This window comes from Salvelinus alpinus, chromosome 9 (assembly GCF_045679555.1).
Source record: "Salvelinus alpinus chromosome 9, SLU_Salpinus.1, whole genome shotgun sequence".
Classification (NCBI taxonomy): Eukaryota; Metazoa; Chordata; class Actinopteri; order Salmoniformes; family Salmonidae; genus Salvelinus; species Salvelinus alpinus.
In genome coordinates, this window is record NC_092094.1 from 19,983,229 (window position 1) to 19,997,299 (window position 14,071).

The 14,071-nt window shown below is 39.8% G+C and overlaps 1 protein-coding gene across 2 annotated transcripts in view; it reads right to left on the bottom strand.

The window, feature by feature from the left end:
• Nucleotides 1–10,343, bottom strand: part of LOC139583964 (protein bicaudal D homolog 1-like) — an 83,904-nt gene extending 73,561 nt beyond the window's left edge. Inside the window, exons 1-2 of one of the 2 annotated variants that reach the window (XM_071415429.1) lie at nt 10,176–10,342; nt 9,770–10,042 (exon numbers count right to left, since the gene is read on the bottom strand). In XM_071415429.1, the coding sequence (XP_071271530.1) occupies nt 9,770–10,042; nt 10,176–10,229 (327 nt within the window). In that variant the 5' untranslated portion in view covers nt 10,230–10,342. Of the gene's footprint in view, nt 1–9,769; nt 10,043–10,175 lie in introns of both variants that reach the window. The other variant, XM_071415428.1, reaches the window with a different exon arrangement.
• Nucleotides 10,344–14,071: the final 3,728 nt, after the last annotated feature.

The window sequence follows — 14,071 nt, forward strand, 5'->3', positions numbered from 1 at the left end:
GCCTCGCTGGCAACATGATTGATTAGCTTTAGAACGTCAAAGTTGACTTAATCCTCACAGTAACCATCTTTTTAATGCTTAATCTAAAACAAGTAAAATGTACCATGTTTAGATAATGCCATACCAACTTAAATAAATGCCCCTCTTCACATTTCTTTGCTCGCTCGATTTGTTCAAGTTTGCATGGCCTAAAGGGTAAACTTTCTACCCCACATGTATCAGTTATCATATTTGCTACCTATTTTTTTTTATTATCTCTCTATCTGCAGGCCACACCTCTCCTACTACTGCGTATTGTGTAATCTGCTTGCGGCTCCCTCCCCTCTTCTCTCCAGAGTCAACACCGTCACAATGTCCACACCGTCACAATGTCCACACTGTCGCAAAAGCCTGAAACAACACACAAGATCACTTTCTGTGGAGCGTGACAGGTCAGTGTCATCCTCCACCCCTCCCCTGTCATTTGTCCCTCTGTGTACTCAGTAATAACACCCACACACCCCCATGTCACGTCCCCCTCCCTCTCGTTTCCACATGCTTCTCCACATACTGCAGGTTACTAACCAGCCCAACACAATGCCTCTCAGGCATAATATATTTTTTACAACAACATTGCAGAAATCAATGCATATTTCCCCCCTTCCTCTCCCCAGGGGGAGCCACATGGAAGTCTCTCTGAAGCTAGGGAAGGAGGGGGAAGGAGAGGGAAAAGGTGAGGGGGAAAGAAGGAGTTGCAGGGAGAGGGAGGAGAGACTTTGCAGGGGGGAAGGGGATTTCATGGGGTATCGATTCTGCCCTCCCCGTTCCCATTTCCCAATGCTGATGTCATTAGGAGGGAGGTGGAGAGCAGGGTAATGACATCCGTGATGCATCTCTCCATTCTCTTTTTTTCCAGACAGAAAATACAGATTTACTACCAGAGTTGTCCCCACAGTAGGGCTGAAGCTGATCTCCTTCCCACTCCTTCTGTAGTCACTGGATGGAGGGAACACTCACAACCACAGTAGGCAGAATCAGCAAAGCAAAGTAGGGCTAATAAGCATACTTTTCCAAATTGCAGTTTTTTTATTTTCATCTATTCTCTAACTTTTCAATGTTCTCTCCATATGCCACAACCTGTCAAACTGAGAGTACATTCAGATCTTCACTTATCTTCATTTCACACCACAACAGGTTTCAGTGGCATTGTCAATGAAGTGAACAATCAGGCATCAACAAAGTTTTTCCAACTAGGCATTGAAGACAGTTCTGCTACAATGTAGTGGAGGCAATTGGTTATAAAAGTACACAATACATTATGAAAACAATATCTTAATCTCTGACACACAGAGGTCCTCTATCGCCAGCCTGCTAACTAAAGTGACTTTGAGCTGGTCTTCTATGGACTCCAACACACTCCAACCACAGGCCCAGAACTACAGAGATGGTTACCATGCCCACCACCGAGCACAACCATTAATCATCCATGATTAACATGGCGTCCTGATCCTTAGCTTCATAACTGAACTCTTCAAGAAAAATCTCGCCTCCCTACAAAAGTAGTCAAATAGTAGTCAAATTTCTACGTCATACACTACCGTTCAAAATTTTGGTTGTCACTTAGAAATGTCCTTGTTTTTGAAACAAAAGCACATTTTTGGTCCATTAAAATAACACCAAAATGATCAGAAATACAGTGTAGACATTGTTAATGTTGTAAATGACTATTGTAGCTGGAAATGGTTGATTTGTAATGGAATATTTACATAAGCGTACAGAGGCCCATTATCAGCAACCATCAGTCCTGTGTTCCAATGGCACGTTGTATTAGCTAATCCAAATGTATCATTTTAAAAGGCTAATTGATCATTAGAAAACCCTTTTGCAATTATGTTATTACAGCTGAAAACTGGTGTTCTGATTAAAGAAGCAATAAAACGGGCCTTCTTTAGATTAGTTGAGTATCTGGAGCATCAGCATTTGTGGGTTCGATTACAGGCTCAAAATGGACAGAAAGAAAGAACTTTCTTCTGAAACTCGTCAGTCTATTCTTGTTCTGAGAAAGGAAGGCTATTCCATGCGAGAAATTGCCAAGAAACTGAAGATCTCGTACAACGCTGTGTACTTCTCCCTTCACAGAACAACGCAAACTGGCTCTAACTAGAACAGAAAGAGGAGTGGGAGGCCCCGGTGCACAACTAAACAAGAGGACAAGTACATTAGAGTGTCTAGTTTGAGAAACAGATGCCTCACAAGTTCTCAACTGGCAGCTTAATTAAATAGTACCCGTAAAACACCAGTCTCAACGTCAGACAGTTGGAAAGTTTTTACCCCCAAGCCATAAGACAGGCAGAACAGGTAATCAAATGGCTACCCGGACTATTTGCATCCCCCCCCCCAAACCCTCTTTTTACGCTGCTGCTACTCTCTGTTTATCATATATGCATGGTCACTTTAACTATACATTCATGTACATACTACCTCAATTGGGCCGACCAACCAGTGCTCCCGCACATTGGCTAACCGGGCTATCTGCATTGTGTCCCGCCACCCGCCACCCACCACCCGCCAACCCCTCTTTTACGCTACTGCTACTCTCATCATATATGCATAGTCACTTTAACTATATCTACATGTACATACTACCTCAATCAGCCTGACTAACCAGTGTCTGTATGTAGCCTCGCTACTTTTATAGCCTCGCTACTGTATATAGCCTGTCTTTTTACTGTTGTTTTATTTCTTTACTTACCTATTGTTCACCTAACACCTTTTTTTGCACTATTGGTTAGAGCCTGTAAGTAAGCATTTCACTGTAAGGTCTACACCTGTTGTATTCAGCGCACATGACAAATAAACTTTGATTTGAACAGTGAAGAGGCGACTCTAGGATAAGGCCATAATGTATTATTCCAGCCCAGGTGCAATTTAGATTTTGGCCACTAGATGGCAGCAGTATATGTGCAACGTGTTAGACTGATCCAATGAATCATTGCATTTCTGTTAAAAATTTTGTGTCAAGACTGCCCAAATGTGCCTCATAACTTTTCATGTTCAAAATTGTGCACTCTCCTCAAACAATAGCATGGCATTATTTCACTGTAATAGCTACTGTAAATTGGACAGTGCAGTTAGATAAACAAGAATTTAAGCTTTCAGCCAATATCAGATATGTCTATGTCCTGGGAAATGTTCTTGTTACTTACAACCTCATGCTAATCGCATTAACCTACGTTAGCTCAACCGTCCCGTGGAAGGGACACCGATCCCGAAGAAGTTTAATCTAACTATTATATTCATCTGACACAATCCACAATAATCGCATTATTGTGTGCATGTAACCGTACTCATTGAAGCCTTACATTTAAATTAACACCTTGTTATCCAAGGGAATGTGACATGATTCATGACCATGCTTAGTTATCCTTCCTGGAGAAATGTATCTTAGGTTGATGATATCTCATATACACTACATGACCTAAAGTATGTGGACACGTTCTCGTCAAACTTCTCATTCCAAAATCATCATTAATATGGAGTTAGTCCCTCCTTTGCTGTGATAACAGCCTTTACTCTTCTGGGAAGGTTTTCCACTAGATGTTGGAACATTGTTGCGGGGTCTTGCTTCCATTCAGCAACAAGAGCATTAGTGAGGTCGTGCACTGATGTTGGGCTATTAGGTTATTAGGCCCAATGCAGTCGGCGTTCCAATTCATTTGGGTTGAGGTCAGGGCTCTGTGCAGGCCAGTCAAGTTCTTACACACCGATCTCAACAAACCATTTCTGTATTGACTTCACTTTGCGCATGGGGGCATTGTCATGCTGAAACAGCAAAGGGCCTTCCCAAACTGTTGCTACAAAGTTGGAAGCACAGAATCGTCTAGAATGTCATTGTATGCTGTAGCTTTAAGATTTCCACATCACTGGAACTAAGGGACCTGACAAACTGACTTGTTGGAAAGGTGGCATCCTATGACAGTGCCATGTTGAATGTCACTGAGCTCTTCAGTAAGGCCATTTTAATGCCAACGTTTGTCTATGGAGATTGCATGGCTGTGTGCTCGATTTTATTCGTTGTCAGCAACAGGTGTGGCTGAAATAGCCGAATCCAGATATTTGAAGGGATGTCCACATACTTTGTACATATAGTATAATATTGAATCATACACTTCCTCTGAAATATTAGACTGTATGCATGCAAGCTAAGCAAGGAGCCTTCTGCGACAGGGATGAGTTGTGGCACACTGAACCTCTAACATTCTCTGCTATTATTAAAGCCTTGAGAGCAGAAACATCCAGTGATGTTAGAGCTGTGCTCCTCAGACAGACATCAGTCACATTTCAGACCTGAACGTGTGTGACAGCAGAGAGAAATTTCTATGGGTTAAATAAAGCCATGTCTAGGTGGTTAGTACACTACACGCCGATACCTACCTAATGTATTTTTTAAAAGTATTTCTTACTTGAAGCCTGTGTAATCTGCTGTACTGTCAAGTATATCTGTAAATGATTTTCAGCCTGGTTGACTTGCTGATGGAGTTGTCATCATTATTCAGATGAGCACACATCTGGATGTAGAGCTTCTAATAATACGCTGCTGTAATGTCCTTTCTCCCCCTTCCGCTAGTTTCCTCTGATAGGCCTATCCTCTATCCCTATTTTGTTGCCTTACAACCTGGAATTAAAATTGACTTTTTGGGGGTTCGTATCATTTGATTTACACAACATGCCTACCACTTTGAAGATGCAAAATATTTTTTACTGTGAAAGAAACAAGAAATAAGACAAAAAAAACTGAACTTGAGCGGGCATAACTATTCACCCCCCCAAAGTCAATAGATGGCTAGATGTGGCTAGATGTGCCAAGCATATTGAGACATACCCCAAGAGACTTGCAGCTGTAATTGCTGCAAAAGGTGGCTCTACAAAGTATTGACTTTGGGGGGTGAATAGTTATGCATGCTCAAGTTTACATTTTTGTCTTATTTCTTGTTTGTTTCACAAGAAAAAGTGGTAGGCATGTTGTGTTAATAAAATGATACAAACCCCCCAAAATATTTTTTTTATTCCAGGTTGTAAGGCAACAAAATAGGAAAAATGCTAAGGGGGTGAATACTTTCGCAAGCCACTGTTGTTGTTGGGAAATTGTTAGATTACTTGTTAGATATTACTGCACTGTCGGAACTAGAAGCACAAGCATTTAGCTACACTCGCGTTAACATCTGCTAACCATGTGTATGTGACCAATAACATTTGATTTGTTTTGAAATGTATTATATTCTACTGTATTTTAGTCAATGCCACTCCGACATTGCTCGTCCTAATATTTATATATTTCTTAATTCCATTATTTTACTTTTAGATTTGTGTATATTGTTGTGAATTGTTAGATATTACTGAACATTGTTAGATATTACTGTACACCCGCAATAACATCTGCTAAATATGTGTATGTGAACAATAACATTTGATTTGAACTGGAGGGTAATGGAGACACCATCACTGTGGAAAAGGATCCAGCTGCAACCATGGAGTCCGGCCTGTCACTAAAACACTGGTCTGTGAGTAAACGATGGACAACCCATGACAGCCAACCCAAATACTCTATAAACGCTGGGGATTCACCCATAAGAGATAAAAATGTATTGGCTGCTTTTAGTGCAACAAGCACATACAGTACTAGAGCCTATTTCTGCTCTGTCCTTCAGGCATAGAACAATAAGCATGATGCAACAGTCTGTGGAGAGCATGAAAATCGATGTTAGAAACATGCATATACAGTAAGCTACTGACATTGATACTTTATATGGTTCCACACAGTGAGAACAGTGGCGGTTTGGTCTGTGTTTGGTCAGTGTTGGTGATTTTATGTCATTACCAGAACATCATTGCCAACATGTCATTATCAAAAAGTCATTACCGACATATTATTACCGACACGTCATTACCGACATGTCATTACCAATACGTCGTTACAGACATGCCATTACCAACACATCATTACCGACATGTCATTACCAACACGTCATTACCGACATGTCATTACCAATACGTCGTTACAGACATGCCATTACCAACACATCATTACCGACATGTCATTACCAACACGTCATTACCGTCATGTCATTAGCAAGTTTTTGACATTTCTCAGGTATGGGTTCACCCCTGAGTCATACTGATTGTCCATAGGAATGTGTCAGTGTGTAGAATGCAACCACAGCTTTCTAGCCCAGTGTGGGCTGGTTGCTGAGCCCTCTGCTCTGACTGACCTAGTCTCTGAGACAGACTCATCACTATAGTGGACCGACCATGCTGAGGCCCTGCCAAGTCAGCACAGCTAAGATCCGGCCAGGGCCCCCCAGCCAAGCCAGAGTGATGTGGCTTAGTCAACACTGGCTTCTGTTATACAACCGTGCTGGAGTCAGAATAAACATCAACAATGACAGACACACAAAGACATATGAAAACACAAACGCACACACAAATCAAAACACCATATCTAAATCAATAAGCAGACGTGTGTGGAGCAGAGCTCTTGAGAGACAGGGAGTGATGTTTTAACATGCAAAGCTGTCAAAGAAAGGGTGGCTACTCTGAAGAATCTCAAATATAAAATATATTTTGATTTGTTTAACACTTTTTTTAACTACATTATTCCATGTGTGTATTTCATAGTTTTGATGTCTTCACTATTATTCTACAATGTAGAAAATAGTACAAATAAATAAAAACCCTTGAATAAGTAGGAGTGTCCAAACTTCTGACTGGTACTGTAGTTTATACTGTTAGAAACAGATAAGATTAGCATTCCTGAAAAATTATTTTGTTGAAATATAATTTGATCTCTGAGAAATTAAGGTAATAGATTGCACCCAAATTGCTCATTTTAATTTAGAGGATTCATATAATATTCAATGATTGTAGTACCTAACATCCGATTTTGACCAAACCTTTTTTAAACAATGTGTAAGACATGAGGAATCCAAAGAAGCGGTCAAAAGTCATCAACGGACCCCCCGACACCCCCACCCGACACCCCAACAATGAGTATACTGCTAGGCATTAGTATGTCTCTCTATTTCTCTCAGATACGATCGTCAGATGAAAGGGTGGCATCAACACAACACACACTCAAACAAACATCATACACTATACTATAACAAAATGCTTTGAAAATCAATATTTTATCAATCTGAATAAACAAGTATAAATACAAAATTCAGCAGGAGGCCTAGTTCATTTTGATGATCTGCAATCTGAGTGCCAGTGAAAGCAAAAACATATTCATGCCATCCTTTGAAGTCCAGAATGCATACAACCCAGAAATGCACACAAAACAGGCCACGTGTAGCCAATGAGATTCATAGGATATTCATTTTTATCAGGATATTTTCTACATGCAGGCTGCAATGTTTTTATTTGTTGGCTTTATGTAGGCTATTTTTATATAGTTGGCAATGGTAAAATAAGTTACTTTTTAGGTTTGTATAATTTTCATTTAAATTTGGATAGAATGTTGATTCACCATATGGCAATGATTTTGAGATATGAAGACAGTATAAACTGTTTCACAAAAATGTACATATGAAAACCATAACTGGTACACAGAAATGGTAAGATAAATGAGAAAGGTTGCCGACTCCTCATGCATCCATTTACCGGCAACTTCAGGAGAGTAATGGCAGAATCTGCGAAAGCCATCAGGAGCGGGAGGAGAATAGTTGGCTCAGGTTAAGTTTTTTTCTTCTGGTTTCTAGATCTCTGGCGCCGTCTTGAGGCATGTGTCTTATTTAATCAAACCGTAAGCTTAAAGCATCAGAGAAAGCTCAATGCATATAGTTGATTTCATTAAATTCATTTCATTATATATGGAAAAATACACTTTTAAAAATGTCGAAAAAACTGAAAAAACAGAAAACTTTCGGTCGACCAAGATTTTTTTTAGTCGGGGACAGCCCTAAAGTGCAGTATTAACCAGGCTTTAGATTCAGGCCAGCAAAATACATCCTGAGAACTAAGACTGTAAGTGCTTGTTACCCATGTACTGTACTGTAAGAGATGACTGGTTAAATCTGATATAGAACCGGGCTGCTTTGCAAAGGGAAGTTATTCCATATCAAACTGCCATTACTGCCCACCTCTCACGCCACGTCGACCATCCTTGCCTCCAGTCTCTCCTCCCAATAGCCCTATAGCTTCCCCATGTCCATAAGGACCTTGAGCTTTGAGCTCTGTCAGCAGCTGCCCCTTCCTGTTGCTTCATGCATGTTTGCAGTAATGACAGAATTCATAAACACATAGTCATACATTATTCAAACTCTAGCAAGTGGAGGCAGACAAAACTCAGTATCTATGGAGTTTATGCTATTCTTTACAGTAACAATGAAACACTTCAGAGATGAATAACACAATACAGCTTCTGTCTGGCTCTTTATTGGAAGAAAACAACTAAAGTGTATATCTCACTAACATAAGTGATACAGAGGGGGAATATCTGGTCTATGGTTATATTTTTACATCTTCTATCCAAGTTCATTGTTATCAAAAATGATAGTATATGAATGATAGAACTGTATTACTTATTAGCTCATAATGACCTCACAGCAACAACCCCATGCCCATGGGTAAACTAACCCACAGATACAAACATACTCATACATTTTCCCTGACACCCAAAAGTACTCGTTACATTTTGAATGCTTAGCAGGAAAGGAAAATGGTCTAATTCACACACTTATCAAGAGAACATCCCTGGTCATCCCTACTGCCTCTGATCTGGCGGACTCACTAAACACATGCTGCATTTGTAAATCATTTCTGAGTGTTGGAGCATGCCCCTGGCAATCCATGAATTAAAAAAACAAGAAAATGGTGCCATCTGGTTTGCTTAATATAAGGAATTTGAAATTATTTATACTTTTACTTTTGATTCTTGAGTATATTTAAAACCAAATACTTTCAGACTTTTACTCAAGTAACATTTTACTTGATGACTTTCACTTTAACTTGAGACATTTTCTATTACGGTATCTTTACTTTTACTCAAGTATGACAATTTGGTACCTTTTCCACCTCTGGGTTTATAAAAGCACAATTCACTCCAGCAGCAACAGGAGCAGCAGCTCTGGCTCTGTCTGACAGATTTTCTGCTTAAACTATGCTCTGTATCTGTATGTTGTGCGCATGTGACAAGTAAGAATCATAATAACTAACGAAAATACACGAGCACCAATTCCACTAAATTATGCAAATTCATCTATATTTACATTGAATGGTTGTTTTCATCAAGGAATAGGCTAAACATATTTAGTTAGCAATGGGATTTTTTTGTTCTCCCAGACATTGGCTGGTGCCAATTTTATTTATTGCTTTTCTTTTTTGTTGTTGTTACCTAAAGTCAGATATTATCAGCTAACGGAAACACTGAGACACACACACACACACACACACACACACACACACACACACACACACACACACACACACACACACACACACACACACACACACACACACACACACACACACACACACACACACACACACACACCTTTTCCATACAAATAATATGTCATTAATGTCTCAGAATTTACCAACATACGGCAATAAACTCACCCAAATTTAAATAAACATGCTATAGTTTATATACAATATATGTATCTTGCCATTTCATGTAGCCTAATAAAATGATCTAATAATAGGTTTGGTACTGATTGACCCATCCAGCATTGAATTCTCTTGACTAAGGAAAGGAAGGCTGTATCCTACTGTAACATACTGTATAACCTACCTCTTGTAATTGTTCCAACTCTTGCTTCAGCGTCTCCTGTTCCGATTCCAGATCGGCATACTGGTGCTTTAGAGTCTGGTTCTCATCCAACACAACAAGACCGCATTCTGCCGCCCTTATCTTCTCTCTGTTAGCTTCCGCAAGTTCCTGGGTAAGCCGCTCCACCTCCGCCCGGTACTGATCCACAGTCTCCCCGCATCCTCCACCGGCAGCCATCACCCTTCTCTCCCTGTCTCCTTGCGTTGGACACGCAGAGGCGGAAGTTGGAGGATGCTGAAACAAACGCAGCGGAACCAACCCCCCTGTTAAATGTGGGAAAGCCAGGTGGAATACGAATAGGCTATTGCAGAACAGCACCAAAATAAATGCTGTTTCTATCAGTTGAAGATGACGATTATTAGCCTACTTCAATTGAGGGGTCGTAGCATAATGATACATTACGGTAGAGTGACCTCTTCATCAATTCTTTATAATCATTTTTGATTATTCACGGGATGCAGGACGCCATCTCTCGATTTTTTTAAAGAAAAGTGGTCCACGAAGCATCCATCTCTCGTGTCGTCACTAGGACTACACGTCGACGCATCTTGCCTGTCAACGCTGAGAAAATAAAATGTATTGTCTGAGTACATTTTAATAGGCCTACCTGAAACCTGTGAAGATCAGAATTTTGAACAATATAAAATTATTAGGCAAATATTATCTTTAGAGATACCGAAAACGTTATCTTCTTAAGAGATATTGGATTCAATCACTGTCAATATTCGTGTATTATGCTGAATAAATGTCCAAACCATATAAGCCCATGTCTATGGTGTTAAAGTGTATTATATGCATAAAATAATTTAAATGTTAAATTAGCTTCATAATGCTACAAAAAATAAAAATAAAATACAAGCAGAGTCATTTGAACTGGGTTAATGTTGGTTACATTAATTGCACTCAACATTGTCATCTAATGGATGATACAGGAACATCCCACAGCAAAGCAATGGCCAGTAAGGATCATAACTTACAGTGCTTGCTTCAGGCAGTTTTTTAAAGAAGAAAACTATTAACAAAAATGTATATACCTGGTTGTTCACTTCTGTTTTCCAAATGACCGACAAAGGCAACAGGTCGCAACTTATGGTCTTTCTGACCTAGGCTACTTTATAAGCACAAACACCTGTCTGAAATATGTCTGTGACGAGGGACACTATCTATACAAAAGTATGTGGACACCCCTTCAAATTAGTGGATGCGGCTATTTCAGCCACACCCGTTGCTGACAGGTGTATAAAATTTAGCATACAGCCATGCAATCTCCATAGGGGAACATTGGCATTAGAATGGCCTTACTGAAGAGCTCAGTGACTTGGCACCGTCATAGGCAACATGGCACCGTCATTGGCAACGTGGCACCGTCATAGGATGCCACCTTCCCAACAAATCAGTTTGTCAAATGTCTGCCCTGCTAGAGCTGCCCCGTTCAACTGTAAGTGCTGTTATTTTAAAGTGGAAACATCTAGGAGCAACAACGGCTCAGTGGTAGGCCAAACAAGCTCACAGAATGGGACCGCCGAGTGCTGAAGCGCGTAGCACCTGCACACAAGCCTAAGATCACCATGCGCAATCCCAAGCGTCGGATGGAGTGGTGTAAAGCTCGCCGTCATTGGACTCTGGAGCAGTGGAAACACGTTCTCTGGAGTGATGAATCACGCTTCACCATCTGGCAACCCGCCGGATTAATCTGGGTTTGGTGGATGCTAGGAGAATGCGGCAACAGTTTGGGGAAGGCCCTTTCCTTTTTCAGTATGACAATACCCCCGTGCACAAAGTGAGGTCCATACAGAAATAGTTTGTTGAGATTGGTGTGGAAGAACTTGACTGGCATGCACAGAGCCCTGACTTCAACCTCACCGAACACCTTTGGGATGAATTGGAACGCCGACTGCGAGCCAGGCTTAATCGCCCAACATTAGTCACCGCAGCAATGTTCCAACATCTAGTGGAAAGCCTTCAAAGAAGAGTGGAGGCTGTTATAGCAGCAAAGGGGGGACCAACTCCATATTAATGCCCATGATGTTGGAATGAGATGTTCGACAAATCCAAAATGGCCCCATTTGGCCCCATATAGCAATTACGTCAAGTCAAGTTTATTTGTCACATGCACAGGATACACATGGTGTACACAGTACAATGAAATGCGTACTTGCAGATTCACCTCTCAAAAATGTGACAGTATTACAAATAGAAGTAATTCATTTGAAAAATAGTACAAAATAAAAGCTCAGTGGAATAAATATAGAATAAATGAAGTCCAATAAAATGCAATTGTACTACAGAAAATGTGTGTTTTTTATTCGTTAATCATTTCACTTTCCACATGCACCTTTACTTAACTAATTGGTGTATCAGCATTGTTAATATGTATAAGTGATAAATAAGAATATATATATTTTTCAGGTATTAGCAGACAATTTTACTCCAAAGTGAGTTATACAGTTAACTCATTCCGTATGTGGCCCTTTCACAAAACAACACAGTATATTATGAGGTTGCAAGCACTATATGATCCAACGTTCTGAGTCTTTGGAACCATAATAGTACCAGATATGTACTGTATCTTGCCTGGGACAAGATATACTGTATTTTTTATTTGATTTATTTGACCATTAAAAAAACATAAAATACAACCACATTATGTGGACACAATGCACTTACAATCGTTGAGGATGACACAAAAAAAGTTTTAAAAGGTTGTATCCTGTCTACATTTTGTCAGTATGGGTCAAATATAGCTGAAATTCTTGGAAATGTACTTCTCTGAATTCACCATCTGACCCGTAAATAACCCCAGCTCAAATGAAGATAAGGAGAGCTATAGCTCAATATAACAATACACCCATAGACAGGATAAGGAAGGGAAGGGCTGCTAGGGCACGCAATAGTACAACTTTGTAGACTATAAACACACTGAGCAAAAATGTGTCAAAAGGGTATGTCATACAATAGTGAAACTATCTTAGATTTACAAGAGGAGGTAGTGTGATCAGAAGACATAGCTAAACCTTCTGTCCTGCAGATAATTATGCCATTAAACCGTTGTACTCAGATATACACTCCTCACATAATATCTGTATTGAGAGTTATCACCAAAACACTAGTACTGTAGGTTGAATAAGCAGCTTCAGATGCATTCTGTTGTAAATACTTTATATATAGACATGTACACTTTCACATGTATTTATATCTGTACATTAGAAGTCCTAGAATAGGGATTATCTTTCAGAGACTATTTTACTGTACAGGGACTATTCTTAACATCAACGTTAAACAATATTTTCAGAACCACAGCCACATGAGAAATACAGACACCACACAAATGTAATCATTAGAAATTAGATGTATTACAGTATTTATTTATGTATGTGTATTCATGTATTTACAATATCATTATACAATTCCAGTCAACATATCTGGATGAGTGGAGAGTGAGTTGATAAAAAAACACAAAAATGTTATTCACTTTACTCAGTCATATTGCTTTAACTGTGAGAGATAATACTCAATTATCAATTCATTCATCAGTTTCAACAGCTTCTGAGATAGCAGCACCATGATTTCCTCTATACGGACACAGATGACAACATACAGATACATCCTATTTACAAAGCTTTTGAAGATACATTTCTTTAGTGTTCATTGTGTCAACTGAACGTGACTCTTGGGATTGGGAATTAATGTTGGGTCCAGGGGGAGCATAGAGCTTGGTGATGCAGGTGTGGCAACATAGGTAGAAAAGGTTGGAACGGCAATACCCCTGGGTAAAGCTTTTGTAGTAGTTGGTATGGCCCGTACGGTAGTGAGCAAGCATTCAACGGAAACAGAAAGATAGCATCTTCACCCTGTTTTGTCATGGAAACAAATGACAGGATCATTTTATTGAGGTTTTTGTCAACTGTCTCAAGCATGACTCACGTCTTATACAATCACATATACAGTCGTGGCCAAAAGTTTTGAGAATGACACAAATATAAATTTTCACAAAGTCTGCTGCCTTAGTTTGTATGATGGCAATTTGCATATGCTCCGGAATGTTATGAAGAGTGATCAGATGAATTGCAATTAATTGCAAAGTCCCTCTTTGCCATGCAAATTAACTGAATCGCAAAAACATTTCCACTGCATTTCGGCCCTGCCACAAAAGGACTAGCTGACATCATGTCAGTGATTCTCTCGTTAACACAGGTGTGAGTGTTGACGAGGACAAGGCTGGAGATCACTCTGTCATGCTGATTGAGTTCGAATAACAGACTG